Source organism: Phalangium opilio, unplaced genomic scaffold (assembly GCF_054372755.1).
Source record: "Phalangium opilio isolate 3A_F unplaced genomic scaffold, DU_Popi_V2 ptg000232l_1, whole genome shotgun sequence".
Classification (NCBI taxonomy): domain Eukaryota; kingdom Metazoa; phylum Arthropoda; class Arachnida; order Opiliones; family Phalangiidae; genus Phalangium; species Phalangium opilio.
Window position 1 is genome coordinate 1,299,056 of NW_028324223.1, and position 20,200 is coordinate 1,319,255.

The 20,200-nt window shown below is 35.7% G+C and overlaps 1 protein-coding gene and 1 long non-coding RNA gene across 4 annotated transcripts in view; one reads left to right on the plus strand and one right to left on the minus strand.

The window, feature by feature from the left end:
- The window catches only part of LOC149612728 (uncharacterized), a 35,269-nt gene extending 32,622 nt beyond the window's left edge, over window positions 1-2,647 (plus strand). For both annotated transcript variants that reach the window (XR_016376359.1, XR_016376358.1), the window contains one exon: window positions 51-2,647. This is a non-coding gene — a long non-coding RNA (uncharacterized LOC149612728). The remainder of the gene's footprint in view (window positions 1-50) is intronic.
- Window positions 2,648-5,259: 2,612 nt separating this feature from the next.
- Window positions 5,260-6,842, minus strand: LOC149612730 (uncharacterized). Of its 2 annotated transcripts, none has more exons than XM_089858263.1 (2): window positions 6,552-6,842; window positions 5,260-5,757 (listed from the first exon to the last, which is right to left on the minus strand). In XM_089858263.1, the coding sequence occupies exon 2, from the start codon at window positions 5,692-5,694 to the stop codon at window positions 5,272-5,274; it is 423 nt and encodes a 140-aa protein (XP_089714389.1). In that variant the 5' UTR covers window positions 5,695-5,757; window positions 6,552-6,842; the 3' UTR covers window positions 5,260-5,271. The 2 variants fall into 2 exon arrangements, with proteins under 2 accessions (XP_089714389.1, XP_089714390.1); XM_089858264.1 differs by lacking the exon at window positions 6,552-6,842 and adding an exon at window positions 5,832-5,860.
- Between the last annotated feature and the right edge of the window lie 13,358 nt (window positions 6,843-20,200).

Consider the following 20,200-nt stretch of genomic DNA (forward strand, 5'->3'; position numbering starts at 1 on the left):
ACATCACTAAATCTCGAAAATGTTGACGCTGACGCATTACTTAATTACAGAAAAAAATCATTGGAAAGGTGAAAGAAATTGAGGACTTAGGAGCCACTGGAGCTGAGGCTTTATCTCAGGCCCTGAGATTTGACCAGTAACAAAAATGATTATAATTCAAGTCATGGGGTTAGACCCGGTCTTTCTTGGATGGAAAAGGGCACAAACCAGATTTTCTGCAAAAAGGAATTATGACGGTTGGCTTTTAATTTTAATCAACCGAAAAAAACTTTTAATAAAATTTTAATCATGGCAGTTTTAAGTTTTTAAGGATGATAAGATTGGCAATATTTGGGAGGGTTTTTAATTCCTGGGAATGTTTTAGATAAGAAAATTAAGATTTAAGCAGTTTTATTGCCATATTTCTATACTATATCAATTCAATGTAAATAAAATTACTAGAAGTGTATAAATTAAAAAAATCTGATATTGCAAAGTAAAAGTATTTTTAATTTGTAATGCATTAATTCATTTTATTTTTTACAGGTAAGCTTTGCTATATTTCTTTACATTATCTGATATTTCTAGAGTTAATTTACATTTTTTATTATTCCACGTGAAATATTCAGGTTGAAGTTCATTTTCTGTTTTTGAAAAGGTAAAGTTCTTGCTAAGTTCTATAGCTAATGAAGATTTAACCAGGGAGTATTAAAGTGAATAGGCGCGTTCGTTAGATTCGTGGCTAAAATCGTCTCTCTCTGGCGCTGACTCGGGAACTCAACGCGGTGTCCGCGCGCATGCGTCAAATTTAAAAACCGTCGTGCATCTGTTTTTTAACGAGGTATTTTTCTGTTCTCGCCGTTACGGCAAGCCCGGCCGCCGGCGGCTCGAGATGCGCCGCTCGGCCTCAGCCGATGATATCTAACCAAGGCTTAGTGTAGTTTTCGTGTCTAATTTTATTCTCAGAGCTATATTTATGTTGAAATTTAAAGAAAATGTTATAATATTTAGTTGAAGACTTGGTAAATGTCTCAAAAAATTTCGAAACTTGAGCTTTAAAACGTTGAATATTTTATGACGCCTACCGAACGATACCGCAAATTCGCCTTCCGGGCTTCCCGGTTATCTCGACGGCGAGTCGAACAGAGTTTTTACCATATTAAAGCTCTAACCGGGTACCATCGAACTGCGGGAATTTATTTTAAAGAACTTCAATTCCAGAGTGTATAGTCACTAAACTATTCCAATTTCGAATGCGGTTTAAAGAATTTTAAAGCTATCGATCAGCTCAACTTATTGAAGTTATATTATTGGAAAGTTTTATAAGGTCATAGGGTTTTTATACGAGAATCTTTTCATTGCAAAGCAGAGGTTTAGAACTTCTTTTGCCACCGAGAAATGTCATTCAAGTCTATTGTGAGAACCTTTTATAATTTTCTTTAAAAGTCGGCAAGCACCTAACCCATTCCCAAACCAAGATATTCAAAATTGGAAAAATAATTATACTTAAAGAACTCGAAGGCTTATACGTTATCGTACTTATGGATTACTGGTATTTGATGTTATTGAAATTATAAGTAACTGCAATTAGGTGTTATTGAAATTATGAGTAATTGCAATTAGATGTTATTGGAATTATGAGTAATTGCAATTAGGTGTTATTGGAATTATAAGTAATTGCAATTAGGTTTTACTGAAATTAAAAGTAATTGCAATTAGGTGTTTGGTGCTATTGAAATTATAAGTAATTGCAATTAGGCTTTACTGAAATTAAAAGTAATTGCAATTAGGTGTTTGGTGTTATTGAAATTATAAGTAATTGCAATTAGGCTTTACTGAAATTAAAAGTAATTGCAATTAGGTGTTTGGTGTTATTGAAATTATAAGTAATTGCAATTAGGTCTTATTGAAATTAGAAGTAATTGCAATTATGTCTTATTGAAATTATAAATAATTGCAATTTGACGTTTTTTCAATTATACATAATGAAATTTCCAAGCTCTAAGAACCCCTACCAACAGTTGAAATAGAATATTAAATTAAAAGCGGATACCCTTAAAAATTGATCGGGTAAATTATTAAAATTTCAGATTCATCTCCTAGAGTGTGTTATACCAAGTACACGTATTTAAAATTAAGGATTTACCCCCAGGATTTAAATAACAAATGAGCTTCTCTCCAAAACACCCGAAATAAAAACAGTATATTCCGCAAGCAGAATATATTTAGTTTAATTAATCAAGATCTGTTAATTTTATAACTAAATAAAAATATTAAAAAATAAATAAAATGAAATAAAATTGTGTTGAAGTTAGAAACCCAAATATCTAAATTTTTTTAAATACCAAAATTAATTCGAACCACCCGAATGTCACCTTTTCAACATTTTGCTAAGGCCCGGAAATGATTCATTAAACAACAATATTAAATCGCATTAATTGACACCTTTAAGACTCGAGAAAACAATGTCTATATATAAATCTTAAGTCTGGTGGATAATTTTCAATATAATTTTCAACTCGGGATTCGAGAAACTTTCCAGGATTAAGCCGGCAAAGGCTTAATGAAACCGGTAGTCTAGCGAATTATAAACATATTTAAAATTTAAAGAAACCACGTTGTTCTTTTGAAAAATAAACTTTTGGAATAAAATCAAATTCAAATTTAATGATGGTAGGCCGTGTGGAAAAAATTTTATTTTTAATATTATAAACAGTTGCAGGGCCCCCAGCCGAATTCCGAAAATATTTATAGGAATTATAGGATTTTTTTCATGAAAATATAGGATTATATAGGACAGTTTTCCAGAATTATAGGATTATATAGGACACCAAAATATTAATTTTTATTTTTTTAAAGAACCAGTACTGCAAACATGGGCCGAACAATTAAGCAAAATGTTCAAAAACATACCCTCCAATTTTCGAGGCTCATAACTCTGGTTCTACTAGAGATACGGGGATGCCCTTTGAGTGTGTTATAGTACCAGAAGGGAATATTCTATTTGCCCCCCATCCAACCATACTAAAAACTTGGGGCTACGACAAAAAGGGTTTCCAGAATTATAGGCTTATATAGGACAGTAAAATATTAGTTTTTTTTTTTGAAGAAGAAGAAGAAGAAGAAGAAGAAGCAGTACTGCAAAAAACTATCTCCCTCCTTTTTTTGATCTAACAAATAAAAACCAATAGACTTCCTATTGGCTGCCCACACGCAAAACTCACCATTGTGGTGCACACTGAACATTCAGTTTATCAGAACCATAATATACCGAGCTATGTTTAACTAGTTAAGCTACAATATTAGGGAAGCCATTCCCATTTTATGATATTTTTTAGACCCGAATCCTGGTTCAACCGATAAGCTGCTTAAAATTCGCCCAAATTTCAAAATTATAGGATTTTATAGGATTTTTAGCGATTTTAGCCAAAATTATAGGATTTTATAGGACAGTTTTAAAAATATAGGATTTTATAGGAACTATAGGACCTCTGGGGGCCCTGCAGTTGGGTTCTTTTCTTCTTCTACTAACAAGCTCTAACATTTGCCTTATATAAAATAAATAACATAAGAAATAACCCTTTTTAAGTTTCGAATTGGCTTGAAATTTAAATTCTAGAAATAGAAATAGACATAGACGTCTTTTTATTTACGTAACAAAGTTTTTGCGATGCGAAATTGGCGGGAAATTCTGTAGCATTTAGACGTTAAAAAAAGGTCACGTGATAAAATGCGCTCGAGTCTTAAAACAATGTTAGCAGCTCGCGACAGCTGGAAGCGGCTTGTACAGTTTGTACCTACTTCTATAGATTATTGAACAAACATTCAAGAGAAATTTCGACACCAAAAGAACCGCGCGCACGAGCTCGTGCAGAAATTGCGGGAATTTTGTTTTTTTTTGTTTAAAATGTTTTCGCGCCAAATTGAGTCTCAACAAAAGCGCGCGCTTAAGACACGTGCTATGTCAATATTTAAACTATTCGATTGAACGAAGATTTAAATTTAGATTTCGGTGATTAATTAAGCGAGAACTAGTTAAGCCTAACGTAATCTCAATTATAACATGGCGGTCAACTTCAGAGGGGCTACGTCCGCTACGATAATAACCGAAAGTTTCCCATAGTTATTACTCTATCTAGCGTTGTTCCTAACTTTTCGTAAGATTAGCTCCGATTTCGTTATAGATTGGGATGAAGTAAAGAGATGCGCCTCGATTCGGTTCATTAGACGCGGTTATGTTAGACCGCCACCATTATATTGATATGTTTTGCTCGCTCAGGTGTGAAGTGTATACGCGAGGTAAGTTTACTTTAGTGGTCAAATTACCTGACCACACGAGAATCAAATTACAGGCGAATCTATGGGATGACCACAAGGGTTGTTTGTAGTCGAATTTCTTAGATGTAGAAAAGTTGATAATACACGGTGGCTGAGCTATTTGAAGACAGAGTAGTAGTTTCCTACCAAAACGCAGCAGTTTCCTACCAAAACGCAGACATACGAAATATTGTGTACAGTATAAGCATTTTATTATTTATTTATTTTGAAATAATTATTTGCAAAAGTTTTATTGTAAAAAGAAAATGGTAAATTTAAAGTCGAAAATAGGATTAATCATCTTAAAATAGGTTAAATTAAAAGAAATATAGGATAACAAACAGAGGAATAGAAAAATATAATAACAAAAGCTAATAGCAAAATGGTAAATTTAAAGTCGAAAATAGGATTAATCATTTTAAAATACGTTAAATTAAAAGAAATGTAGGATAAAATCATTTTAAATTACGTTAAATTAAAAGAAATGTAGGATAAAATCATTTTAAAAAGAGACTCGACCACATCGACAAGATTACTTTTGCAACCTCTCATTAAGGGTGTTGTCCCATCTACATCAGCCAGATTAAATTAAAAGAAATATAGGATAAAATCATTTTAAAATACGTTAAATTAAAAGAAATGTAGGATAAAATCATTTTAAAATACGTTAAATTAAAAGAAATGTAGGATAAAATCATTTTAAAAAGAGACTCGACCACATCGACAAGATTACTTTTGCAAGCTCTCATTAAGGGTGTTTGTCCATCTTCATCAGCCAGATTAAATTAAAAGAAATAAAGGATAAAATCATTTTAAAATACGTTAAATTAAAAGAAATATAAGATAAAATCATTTTAAAATACGTTAAATTAAAAGAAATATAAGATAAAATCATTTTAAAATACGTTAAATTAAAAGAAATATAAGATAAAATCATTTTAAAATACGTTAAATTAAAAGAAATATAAGATAAAATCATTTTAAAAAGGGTGTTGTCCCATCTGCATCAGCCAGATTAACATTGGCACCTTTTTCAATAAGCAGCAATGGCGCATCGGATCTTCCATGATAGCAAGCCAATTGTAATGCCGTGTTTCCATCTTTATCAACGTCGTCGATATCGGCACCTTTATTCAAAAGAGACTTGACCACATCGAGTAGATTCCTTTCGCAAGCCATCATTAAGGGTGTTGTCCCAAACGCATCAGCCAGATTAACATTGGCACCTTTCTCAATAAGCAGCAGTGCCAGATCAAAATGGCTTCCATTACAAGCGAAGTGTAATGCGGTTTGGCGAAACGGACCAGCATAGTTGATATTGGCACCGCGGTTTAACAACCGGACGACCTCATCTATTTTCCCCTCATTAGCAGCAGTCAATAATTCTTTACCAAACATTGTATACGTGTACTTGACTCTATTTCAACGTTTTGTTGAGTAACTAGCAGTCGAGATCGTAGTCTGAAAAAATAAAATTAAAATTAATTAGTACTTTTGGCGTACTGACTACATGGTTAAGTACTTTCTAATAAAACCTTGGGACTTTAATGGCCTAGTGTCGTCTTTATTAAACTAAACCCAATTTGGCAAAATTATTAAAATGATTATTCATTGTCAAAAAAAAGGCTTTATTTCTAATAATGGGACCATCTTCCGAGACCTAATTGTCCAACAAGCTGCCCTATCAACCCTATTTAAAGCTCTGATCTTCATCTTTCATTAGACAGCTATAAGTTTAAGCTTTTATCGCATTCATTAACTTCTTCGTCTCTCGTTTCATTCCTATTTCATTAGCTTTTCATTTTGGTTCAAGATAGACTCTATTTTAAATTTTCCCACTTCTTCAGACTCATGGCGTTTTCCTTTGTGTCCTCGCGGAGCGCTCCCATGGAGGAATAAAACTAGGAGATCCTATTCTTCAAAAACAGTCTTTAACGAAGCTGGAAACTACTACTACCATTTTTATTGCTCCTTGGGAGCGCTCCGCGAGGACCCAAAGGAAAACGCTATTAGACATTCGACGCGAGTTTTCTTCCGCAGTATTTAAGCGCGCGTTAACTCAAAATAAGCGGGGAAAAAACACGGTTAACTTAATCATAGCCCCCTGAATAACATATTAATACACTAAATTTTACCAAGGCTTCAAGTTATATGCCAATAATGCCATGTCATAGAACCACTTACGCCTAAAGCTATATGTTACAAGGTAAATAACTAAGATTCAGGTTGAAAATACCGAAAATTATAAAAATTACCTTTCTCGGAGAACTTTCAAATGTTGAAGAACGTCCAGAATTCCAAAAAATAAACGGAGTTTGAAACTTTACCGATCTTCTCGGGGTTTCTAACAAAAACAAGCAGACAGCAGACAGACGACTTTGAACCAGTCCAGTGTTGTACTGTTGTGTTGTTCCTTTGACTTTTGGCAAATTGTGATACTGAATATTCACTTATACGACTACGCCCCCTCGGCGTGGGTCACGTGATTTAATTTTTTTCCTAAACCCGTCACGTGTTGTGTACGTAGACGAACACTGATAACAAGTAGAGTGGGTTATAGACCGAGTGGGGAAATGTGAAGTAATATAAAACAAGTTGGAAAAACCAAAATATTACCTCTCCGAGTCAAGAGGTCTACTACTACAAACTTATTTACCTAGATATGGAATTATTTCTCTTTTTATTTTTGGAGTAAAAATTTACGAATTATTAAAGCAGCATTCCAAGCATTGAGAATATATAGTAAAGCAGACGACATTTTACAACCAATAAGGATAAATCTTGGACACATGGAAATCAGTCAATGGGGAAAAGAACAGGAAATGAAGTGTATAAATTTTGGAGATATATAACCTTTATGTGTTTGTAAAGGCCCAATTGTCTACGCTTCAGCTGTTTACCCTATATATACTCATAGCTACATTCACAACTGGTTTGCAGTGTAAACACTCGTTTCGTCTCACTTCAACAATATTCTTAGAATTTCAACTTTAAAGAAATTACCTTCAACCAAAATTAAACTTAGTTAAATTAGCGACAATAAATTGGAATTTTCAGTCGGTTCAATTTATACGCATTAGCTCTCCCAAACCTGGTTAAAATTAGTAGCCAGCCTTAGTAATAAACTTTAGTATATGCAGACTTCTCAAGGGGGAATTTACTATAAGCTAACCCCCGGTTCCCGAAGAAACCCTCAGAACCGTCAAAAGCCCAAGGCGTTTCACGATCTTGTTGGAGGCGTTGCGTTTAATTTATCAGTGAAATCAGAATCTATTTTAATTTTTAAAACCGCTGGGAGATATTTCCTGAATGTTTTAGGTCTTACAATTAGCTGAATAATATATTAAAAATCAATCGATTTTCCTCTTCACCCTCCCTTTAAAGGACAAATCTTGAGTTCTGATTTACCCCTTTGGAAATGGAAGAAAGTTTCTTTAAAATGGTAACATCATGGAAAACCCCTCACTAAGCGAAACTTAGCTATATGGGACGTTTCCTGAGAAACCCACGGGTAATTTTTAGATTTTAAAGAGCTAATGCTATAAACTATTTTCATTAAATGGCTAGTAGCCTATAATTTTTACTATCATTAGTCGAAATTGTATGTAATTTATTTCTCCGAGGGCTAGAACGTGTGGGGTTTTTATGTACGGGTTTTTGAAATTTGAGAAAGATTTTGGATTTTAAAGCAACATAGAGGGATTTTATGATTTCATTGTTAATTCTCCATCGATCATATTTAAAGATTTTTTTCGACCAAAATTTACGAGGTTTTAGCAACTGTCTGACCCCTCGAATATCTCAATTTCATAAACGATTTTTGCTTTGAAATGGATTCCTTTGATTTAAATATTGGGACGTCACAATAAGTGTATAAGATATATTCTTCAAGTCTGACACTTCCTATGATTCATAATGCTAAAAATTTAGTGAAAACTAGTTCGACGACGACGCGACAATTGACTATACGCGGCTTTGCAGTCCATCTCCGTATTTATAAAACAAATGTTTTTGGACCTAACCTATATGTATTAACCTATAATTTCATAAGATCTCCTATAAAACCCTATATTTCTGACTGAGTCCAATTATCCAACATAATTATATTGTTTAGTAGAAAATTTAGCAAAAACATTTTCAGAGTTCTATTATTGACCCGCATTTTCCATAAAATAAAAACCTACTAAAATCCAGGCTTTGTTTTTAGGGTGTGGTAAATTAAGATTTAATTTAAATTTCACCATAGAAATTAAGTGTGTGTTTTTGAAAATTTCCTTTGATAACTTCCTTTTAAGTGTATTTGATAACTTCATGTCGAAGTAAAAAACCATTCCCGAGATGTTTTCCCTTTTTCAGCGCCCCTAGGTTTATCTGGGCAACGACTCTTCAATAGAGAATGAAATGGAAAATTTCTCGGGAATTCACAGTCTTAGCTTGCCTCTCTTAAGCCCCTCTTTTTTGTATGGAACCACTGTGTAAAGAAAGAAAGAAACTTTGTAGCGAGAGGAGCTAAGAATCTTTAGCCGAAATAAATTTCTTTTTTTTTTTGTTCATGTTTTACTTTAAAAATAGACTAATTCTTTTAACTAAATAATCCCAGAACCGACTTTAGATAAATTCAGTGTATAAGTTAAAAGCGCGCAATATGGCTTTATTTCATAGGGACTTAAAAGTTATAAAGTTCCTATTTATTTATATTTTTAATAACTCATCTGATTGTCGGATAATCATAAAAGTGATACTATAGGTTCCATTTGAGATATAAGTTCATCATTTCAAAATAAAATTTAATTTGTTACAGTTTTCAAACATTTATTACATAGTTTAAGCGAAAAATAGTTCTATAATCGTGTATACGTATAGGAGATATTTTAGTCCTATATTATCTTATAAAATAAAATTTTTCGTCTTATAAAACAGAACACAAAATACAATTTTTCCTATAAGGAATTTCATTTTTTAACTGGCTCCCTGTAAGCCTTTGGCAATGCCTCACCAGGCGTCGCTTCACGATAATCTATGACGTTCCACCTGCGTCACTCCACGACTAGCTCTCAGTAACCAGCGGCACACTTATGGAACATATCTTATAAGCTTATGGCCCAAATTTACCACAGAAAACCCGATTTCACCTAGGATTTCCCTCAGCGAGCCAACTACCAGAGCAACCATTTGAAACGTAGAAAAATTTCCATGGAAATAACAGGGAAAATAACAGGCGTGAGACTCTGCCTTCCATCTCGCTTTTCGGCACCTGCGCTGTGGGATCTTTGCACAGAGACGGTGATCAACCCCCATGTATGACACGACATTAAGGGTTCCCTACCCCCCTTTTCCGTCGAAATGGTCAATAGACAGGGGTGTTTGGGTATACTGTTTTTAACGTCACGTATTACTTTTACATTCCACATTTCAAATTAATTGATGTGGAGGCACCTTAGCTATACACATCGGTGATACTTAGTTAATACGGGGTTTATTAAGTTGTACCCCAAATAAAATGGATCAAATCTGGGTGCACGGCAGTGCACCCGCCAAGTTGTCGTGCACTACCAGCAATCCTTTACCCGAAACATTTCAGCCTCATTTTGACCCCCTCTTAACTCGGTACTGGGGAATAGTACACCACTCATATTTGCACCTCAAGGGCACAGTGTTAATCCTAGGAAGTCCTCCAACTTCCAGCTTTCTAACTCATTTGGTTTCTGTGATAATCCTATGTGAAAATGACACATTATGAGACTGACTGACTGACTGACTGACTGACTGACACATCATCAAAACCTCTAGGGCATTTCCGGTGGTGCTAGAATGATGAAATTTGGCATACTTGTACCACTAAGCATACAAGCAAAGGGAAAAGTCCCAAAAGCGGGAGTTTCCCCCTTTTAGCCCCTGAAATGGGGGTTTAAAATTAGAGTCATCATCTAAACCTCTAGGGCATTTCCGGTGGTGCTAGAATGATGAAATTTGGCATACTTGTACCACTAAGCATACAAGCAAAGGGAAAAGTCCCAAAAGCGGGAGTTTCCCCCTTTTAGCCCCTGAAATGGGGGTTTAAAATTAGAGTCATCATCTAAACCTCTAGGGCATTTCCGGTGGTGCTAGAATGATGAAATTTGGCATACTTGTACCACTAAGCATACAAACAAAGGAAAAAGTCCCAAAAGCGGGAGTTTCCCCCTTTTAGCCCCTGAAATGGCGGTTTAAAATTAGAGTCATCATCTAAACCTCTAGGGCATTTCCGGTGGTGCTAGAATGAGGAAATTTGGCATACTTGTACCACTAAGCATACAAGCAAAGGGAAAAGTCCCAAAAGCGGGAGTTTCCCCCTTTTAGCCCCTGAAATGGCGGTTTAAAATTAGAGTCATCATCTAAACCTCTAGGGCATTTCCGGTGGTGCTAGAATGATGAAATTTGGCATACTTGTACCACTAAGCATACAAACAAAGGAAAAAGTCCCAAAAGCGGGAGTTTCCCCCTTTTAGCCCCTGAAATGGCGGTTTAAAATTAGAGTCATCATCTAAACCTCTAGGGCATTTCCGGTGGTGCTAGAATGATGAAATTTGGCATACTTGTACCACTAAGCATACAAACAAAGGAAAAAGTCCCAAAAGCGGGAGTTTCCCCCTTTTAGCCCCTGAAATGGCGGTTTAAAATTAGAGTCATCATCTAAACCTCTAGGGCATTTCCGGTGGTGCTAGAATGAGGAAATTTGGCATACTTGTACCACTAAGCATACAAGCAAAGGGAAAAGTCCCAAAAGCGGGAGTTTCCCCCTTTTAGCCCCTGAAATGGCGGTTTAAAATTAGAGTCATCATCTAAACCTCTAGGGCATTTCCGGTGGTGCTAGAATGATGAAATTTGGCATACTTGTACCACTAAGCATACAAACAAAGGAAAAAGTCCCAAAAGCGGGAGTTTCCCCCTTTTAGCCCCTGAAATGGCGGTTTAAAATTAGAGTCATCATCTAAACCTCTAGGGCATTTCCGGTGGTGCTAGAATGAGGAAATTTGGCATACTTGTACCACTAAGCATACAAGCAAAGGAAAAAGTCCCAAAAGCGGGAGTTTCCCCCTTTTAGCCCCTGAAATGGCGGTTTAAAATTAGAGTCATCATCTAAACCTCTAGGGCATTTCCGGTGGTGCTAGAATGATGAAATTTGGCATACTTGTACCACTAAGCATACAAGCAAAGGAAAAAGTCCCAAAAGCGGGAGTTTCCCCCTTTTAGCCCCTGAAATGGCGGTTTAAAATTAGAGTCATCATCTAAACCTCTAGGGCATTTCCGGTGGTGCTAGAATGATGAAATTTGGCATACTTGTACCACTAAGCATACAAGCAAAGGGAAAAGTCCCAAAAGCGAGAGTTTCCCCCTTTTAGCCCCTGAAATGGGGGTTTAAAATTAGAGTCATCATCTAAACCTCTAGGGCACTTCCGGTGTTGCGGGAATGATAAAATTTGGCATACAAGTAGGACTTAGCATACAAAGAAAGGAAAAAGTCCCAAAAGCGGGAATTTTCCCCTGTTAGCCCCTGAAATGGGGGTTTTATAATTTATATCCCCTCGTAATAGGACATTATAATTTAATTTTTTCGTCTTTTAATATTAATATTTTTAACTAATATGACTCTTTCGTATTATTGCAAAATTTATGTTTTTTACATAATGTTTTAGTAATTAAATTTTTTACTCATTTCCTTTTCATTTCGACTGAAATGGTTCTAAGCGTGTTTTGATTCATTTAGTTTTTCTTAAATCTATTCTGTTGATTAAAAGTGTTACTTGCCACAATATTGTGTTCTTCGAATAGAAATACGGTTAACAATTATCACAGCCTGAGAAAAAAAAAAGAAAGTTGAATGCAAAAAAGTTGAAAAAGGCAAAGCCAAGTAAAACTCTTGGAAAGAACAAATAAAAATCTAAAAGTACAAATGTTTATTTCACTTCATAATCCTACTTCTATAAATCTACAAGAACATGCACGTACAAAAAGGAGTGAAATCTCACCAAAAACATCTCTGTAAAAATATGCCAAGTTGTTTGGCCGTAAAAAGAAGTGAGATCTAAAATACGGCCAAGTTATTATCTCCAGGTGAACCAACATTTTATTCGACTTAAAACTTCTCAAGAATGTTTTTCTGACTTGGCCATTAGCATTCCAAACTTGCATCCTTCTTCTTTGCACCCGTGAAGGTTAATAACGGAAATTACAAGTTTAACCACAAAGGCTTATCAAGAGTATTTAACCAATTTGATTTAATATTTTAATTTCGATCCATATCTGGAATTAAACGAATCCTTGATATGCAAATGGTCAAGTCAGAAAAACATTCTTGAGAAGTTTTAAGTCGAATAAAATGTTGGTTCACCTGGAGATAATAACTTGGCCGTATTTTAGATCTCACTTCTTTTTACGGCCAAACAATTTGGCATATTTTTACAGAGATGTTTTTGGTGAGATATGAATCTACCGAAACAATTGTACTATTGCGTAGAGCACGTAAAAGAGAGTTCGGTATAGGCTAATAATTTTTGGATTACATAACATGGAGAGCATGTTACTAGAACCCTAAGGTTAGGACCTCATTTATGGACGGCCCCATGACACCCGTGTTTTTTGCGCGGAAGTACCTCTGGCACCACCATGTACCACACGTGGTACCACAGAGATTAACAGAATCACGGAGGCTAGGATATTTCTCTTCGAAACAGTGATAAACAACTTTATAGGAATGCAACCCCTTTGAAAACAGGTTAAAATAAAATGTTTCTTGTCCGTGTGATGGCGCTAAGAGTCCATGTCAAAATTTGCTATTCATTTCCTCTTGCTTGTTGGTCGATCCGATTCTCTCGCCGCGACGGCGACATACGCGAATCTTCCCTGTTCAAGGTTGGTTGGAGCTTTGTGGTTCCGTGTTCTATCTTGTCTCGCTAGAGAAGATTCGTTTTTATTTTTGCGAGTATTGAATGTGCGAAAGTTTTTCTCACCCCTTTTTTACTGGCTGGGTGGTGGTATATCTGCATTCTTTGGCAATTGAATGCCAAATATTATTTTTCTAGAATCTTGTGCCGTTTTGGTCTTAAGCTCTGCTAGTTAAAAACACTTAATAAGTGACCCTGTGGACTCGCAGTTTTTGCGTTCTGACCACATAAAGGGAATTTTAAAAAACTTGAATCTTAGGCCGTTTTGGTCTTAAGCTCTGCTAGTTCCAAACACTTAATAAGTGACCCTGTGGACTAGCAGTTTTTGCGTTCTGACCACATAAAGGGAATTTTAAAAAACTTGAATCTTAGGCCGTTTTGGTCTTAAGCTCTGCTAGTTCCAAACACTTAATAAGTGACCCTGTGGACTCGCAGTTTTTGCGTTCTGACCACATAAAGGGAATTTTAAAAAACTTGAATCTTAGGCCGTTTTGGTCTTAAGCTCTGCTAGTTCCAAACACTTAATAAGTGACCCTGTGGACTCGCAGTTTTTGCGTTCTGACCACATAAAGGGAATTTTAAAAAACTTGAATCTTAGGCCGTTTTGGTCTTAAGCTCTGCTAGTTCCAAACACTTAATAAGTGACCCTGTGGACTCGCAGTTTTTGCGTTCTGACCACATAAAGGGAATTTTAAAAAACTTGAATCTTAGGCCGTTTTGGTCTTAAGCTCTGCTAGTTCCAAACACTTAATAAGTGACCCTGTGGACTAGCAGTTTTTGCGTTCTGACCACATAAAGGGAATTTTAAAAAACTTGAATCTTAGGCCGTTTTGGTCTTAAGCTCTGCTAGTTCCAAACACTTAATAAGTGACCCTGTGGACTCGCAGTTTTTGCGTTCTGACCACATAAAGGGAATTTTAAAAAACTTGAATCTTAGGCCGTTTTGGTCTTAAGCTCTGCTAGTTCCAAACACTTAATAAGTGACCCTGTGGACTCGCAGTTTTTGCGTTCTGACCACATAAAGGGAATTTTAAAAAACTTGAATCTTAGGCCGTTTTGGTCTTAAGCTCTGCTAGTTCCAAACACTTAATAAGTGACCCTGTGGACTCGCAGTTTTTGCGTTCTGACCACATAAAGGGAATTTTAAAAAACTTGAATCTTAGGCCGTTTTGGTCTTAAGCTCTGCTAGTTCCAAACACTTAATAAGTGACCCTGTGGACTCGCAGTTTTTGCGTTCTGACCACATAAAGGGAATTTTAAAAAACTTGAATCTTAGGCCGTTTTGGTCTTAAGCTCTCCTATTCAAAACACTTAATAAAGTGACCTGTGAACTCGCGCCATTAAGTTTATTTCAACAAAGTAGAAACTTGAGCCGTTTTTGCCTTTTATTAAGGCCCCTTAATTCTTGCACTTTCCCTTCAAAATGGCTGAGAATGCTGGCAAAACTGATTCAAAAACTGATCACGTTCCTAATGATTTGCCCACTGAGACATCTTTGGCGTATAGGAGTGGTGTGTGTAAAGTTTTTACTAAAGATGACGCCTTAGATGTCTTATTAAAAGTGAAAGATGGAACTATTACACATAATGTTCTTAATTACTGTCCAAAAACAAATCTAAGAGGAGGAGATATTTTCGTTTTGTCAACAAATGACAAACTTAAAGAGAGAGATCTGTTCAATGACGGATTGCGTTGGGATTTAGTAGGAAATACGAGTAAAAAAGATACTCATCCAGTTGTGAAACGTTATTATAATATCAGGCTTACTAACAAAGCTCATGGTTGTAAAGAGTTTCAGAAATTCGTTTACACTTTAAGGAACGAGCAAACTCTACCTATACCTGTGTTGATTCAGTACAAAGGGAATGAAACCCTTTGGGTTAATAGAGCACATGGAAACGCTAAACAAATGAACCGTAATTGGTACCCTACTTATCATTCAACTTTGCATAAGGTTAAATGTGAAACGATTACCAAGCAATCATCTCCCCAAAAGGTATATTCCACAATTCAAAAGGAAATAAACAATGAACTAAACAAAAGGATCGAAACAACAGACGTAAATACTGGCGATATAGAGTCCTCAATTTTGCCCAGAAATACAAAACAGGCCGAAAACGCTAAATACCGACAAAATAAATTCCATCAAATATCGAAAGATTCGCTAGACTCTGTTATCGCCTTGGAAGAATCTGAAATATTTAGTGGCATGATTAGAAGAATTGATTTTGAGCAAGAATTGTGTATCATATTTGGTCACCCTGAAGCCGTCACTTTGGCTAAACGACTTCTCAGGGAGGCTTACCAGGGAAACGAAAACCCAGAACAGTGTATAAATTGCGACGCAACATTTAATCTTGGAAATTTTTACGTTACTACCATTATTATTCGAAACACGGAACTGAAATTTACTAGTGGTCGAGGAGAAGACCCAATTTTCCCTGTGTTGTATATGCTACACCAAAATAAATTTGGATCAGTACATAAATTGTTTTGGAGGGATTACGTTGCAAAAGAACTAGATTTGGATTTGTGGGGATGGAGTGTTCCCATAGTGACGGATAGAGAGAAGGGGATTGTTAACGCTGTCAAGTTGGGGAGAAAAATTTGTGTTTCTGCACAAATCACATAAATAAAGACATTGAAGTCTGGCTAAATCGTCAAGACGGAAAAACAATCCACGATGTTCAAGGTATTAAGGCTCAATTTAACGATTTGTATCAATGTGAAACCGTAATTGAATATAATGAGCTTTATGAAGAGTTCCGTAAGACATGGGCACAGGCTTTTCTCTTATACGCAGATCGATTTTTACGTGATGACTTAAGAAGTCGCGGTATTGCTGCGCAATATAAACGTTTCGCCGCGTTTCAAACGAAAAAACCCACAAACAATCTCAGCGAGTCCTTCAACCGTCAGTTGAAATTGACCTGTCAAAATAAAGAGCTTAATTTTGATGAAGCCATTATGATATTCACTATCAAACAGATGTCCTATCTAAAGGAGTTTGATTTAGCTCATCGAAATCTGGGAAATTATGCATTAAAAGATGGCGTTGTCCCCCAAAAAATAAATTTTGACATAAGAGTGGAATTGAGCTCTGAAGAGAATATTATCGAAAGTGTTAGAATGGAACGTCTTTCTGATTCAAAAACTCCTATTGCGTTATGCAGGAAAACATTTAATTACATTGCGGAAATGTGTGTGAAAAACAAACTCATTTATTTCAACTCGCAAAACCGGGTATATCTGGTTAAAGCCCCGTTTGAAAATAGGAATTTTGTTGTTAATCCAAGAGACACGGAAAGACAATGTTCGTGTAAATTTTCAAAAGGAGTGTGCTATCACTTATTAGCTGTGCAGAAGCTTTGGGAAAGAGTTGAACCCGTTATCAAAGAGCCACTATTTTCGCTATCAGAAAATTACAAAAGTTCAATCATAGGGAAGAGAGGGAGAAAAGGCCACTTTCCTCAACACTTGGACTATAAAATCGTCGATGCGCCAGACTCTATTAACGCTATGGAGAGGGATTCTTTACTATGGGATGAAGTTGACTCCAGTGAAAATTTGGATAGTAGTACAACTTCTGATTTTGAAGAATCAAGTTCTCAAATGAATAAAAGGAAGCGTTCACCATCAATCGAGAACCAAATAGATGTTGCGCAATCATACGAAACTGACAATAATTATGAAGGTCATTCCTATCATCTATTGAATGAAGAACTTATTTTTAAAAGAAAGAAAGATAACTGTTCTTCACCGCTTACTGCGCTCGATGAAATTGCTAGGGCTGCGGTGGAAAGCTTAGGGGAAAGTATATGCGAGGGACATTCCATGCCTCAATTGTCTAAAGAGACGATTCTCCCTACACAAATGAATGTGTCCGACGAAATTCCAAGTGTTGGTATAGGTAACTTCGTCGAAAATATGTCTGAGTTACTGTCCAAGCCTCAATCGTCTGAAGAGACGATCCTCCCTACACAAATCAATGTGTTGGACGAAATTCCAAGTGTTGGTATTGACAACTTAGTGGAAAATATATCTGAGGGACAGTTCACACCTCAATTGTTTGAAGAATCGAGTTGTCCTTCACCGAACGAAAGGGCTAGTGTTAGGACTGAAAACTCAGAATCCTCAGAAATGGACAAATATGATGAAGAAGACTCCGATCGCGAATTGGCCAAATTTGTCTATTCCTTTGACCCTAGATCATTTAATGTAGAAGACGTAAACGATCAAAAGTTGCCTAATGATAATCATTATCTTAATCTCGAAGACGAAATCGATATAGTGACGAAACATAATAATGATTATCTTAAATTAGAAATGGAAGAACCACATATGGTCGAAGTTTGTAAAATAGTTATGCAAATAAATCCTACCCATGACTATGTCTTAATTGAACCCAAAATATATCGTTCATTTACTGAAGGAAGTTGGAAAGAAAAGAAATTGGCGATAGATGAGTTAAAAACAATAAAAATCCAGAATTTTGAAAGGGTTATTTTTATTGTACCATGTAACAGTATGTACATAATTGCCGTCACGAAAAAGTCTACTAAAGATATATATATATATTCAATCCTTATGATAAAAGTGGTAGCTATGACGCAGAGTGTAACAGTCTGTTGAAGTTGGCAAACATACTTTTAAATGAGAAACGCAGGTATTTTAACATAAAAATAACCGATGCATTTAAGTCCCCTTATATTAGAGAGTCTGGGTATTTTTTGCCCATTTATATTTTTTGCATTCTTAACTGCATTTCTACCTTCGATTTTTTCGCAAAGCTTAGTACTGAGAGAATTAGAAAATGGGGATATAACTTAATAGAAAATAAAGCTTTTATAATGCTTTCGAAATGGTCAGTTGCTAAATTTCTCGAAAGGTAGAAACCAAAGTCAGAACATAAAGCAATCGATGGCAACAATGTTTGACCAAGACTTCAATATATTTAAAAAAAAAAAAATCCTTATATCTCTAATAAAAACGTTTTCGAATTTTCTGTCATTCCAAAAGAAAAAAAAAAAAAACCTCGTATTTAATTAATACGTAAAGGTATGGTTCCAAAGTCCTATCTGTTACCTCCCCGCGGTGGAACTGGAAACGATTAAGATTAATAAATTAATCGGCTAAAAAAGAGGGCTAACGGTTTGAAACTTTATTTGTGGGGCTTACTTGAGTTCTCACACCACCATCTTCTGGTCTTTGTCCATCCCACGCGGACACCAGTCTGTTCTTACTGGCTTCTAATCACCACCATTTTCTGTTCTTTGTCAATCCCACATTGACACCAGTCTGCACTTACACTGGCTTCTAACACCACCATCCACTGGTCTTCCGTCTATTCCACATAGACCCCAATCTGTATCATTGGCTTCTACTCCATTATCATCGTTTGGTTTTAGGATACACGCGGCGATCAGCTAGGGTTACGAGAAACGTCTAGCCTCCCTAAGGTGGGATCGCCACCAAAGGTTTTCGCAATTGCGCTTTTTCCTTACTATTATAATGGAAACGAATCGGATATATACCCCAAATTTGAAAAAAGCGGGCAAGAGGGGTACCCTTCACTTTAAACGTCAATATTAGCAAAGTTTGAGAAGATAATAGGTAGGTATAACTTTATTTTAAACGATTTAACTATTATTAATGTTAATTATTGAAGATTAAAATAATTAAAAATAATTATATTTATTTAAATATTAAAGATAAACCTCTTGTGCAAAGAGAGAGATTATCATTGCCTCCTATATCTACCAAGGCCCGTGCATGCGATATATTTCCTTCATTGCCTCCTATATCTATCAAGGCCCGTGCATTGTGATATATTTCATTCATTGCCTCCTATATCTATCAAGGCCCGTGCATTGTGATATATTTCATTCATTGCCTCCTATATCTATCAAGGCCCGTGCATTGTGATATATTTCATTCATTGCCTCCTATATCTATCAAGGCCCGTGCATTGTGATATATTTCATTCATTGCCTCCTATATCTATCAAGGCCCGTGCATTGTGATATATTTCATTCATTGCCTCCTATATCTATCAAGGCCCGTGCATTGCGATATATTTTTCAAAACAACAACAAAAATGGGAAACCCCAACTCAGAAACATAATAACGTTTTCATTGGATACTTAAGTTTATATAATCTTCTTGACACGGAGAGGTAACATTTTGGTTTTCCCAACTTGTTTTATTATTATTTAATAGGGTTCATACAAACCTGGAAAAAATCAGGGAAATAAATAGTTGACAGAAACCTCAGGGGAAAACTCAGGGAAATTTAGAATTTTTAGTTAAATTCAGGGAAATCAGGGAAATTTGCTGTGTCAAACAGGGGCCGAGTAATTAAGCAAAATGTTCGTGAACATACCCCCCTCCATAGGAATAGCGTTACACTAAACTTTGGAGGCTTATCAAACCTTAGCAAATTGCAAAATGACTTTCAGTAAGATTCAACTTAAATGTTGAATATCTTAAAATTGGCGAGCACGATTTTGATTAAATTTAAGTATGTTGTTAAGCGTATAAAACTCTACCGGAAACTGTTTAGTTTATACCAGGAAGCGCCCCGGAAGTGGGTCATCTAGGCAATCAAACCTTAGAAAATTGCAAAATCAATTATAATTATTTCGAAACATTCAACTTAAATGTTGAATATCTTAAAATTGGCGCACAATCTTGATTAAATTTAAGTATGTTGTTAAGCGTATAAAACTCTACCGGAAACTGTTTAGTTTATACCAGGAAGCGCCCCGGAAGTTGGTCATCTAGACAATCAAACCTTAGCAAATTGCAAAATGACTTTCAGTAAGATTCAACTTAAATGTTGAATATCTTAATATTGGCGAGCACGATTTTGATTAAATTTAAGTATGTTGTTAAGCGTATAAAACTCTACCGGAAACTGTTTAGTTTATACCAGGAAGCGCCACGGAAGTTGGTCATCTAGGCAATCAAACCTTAGTTGG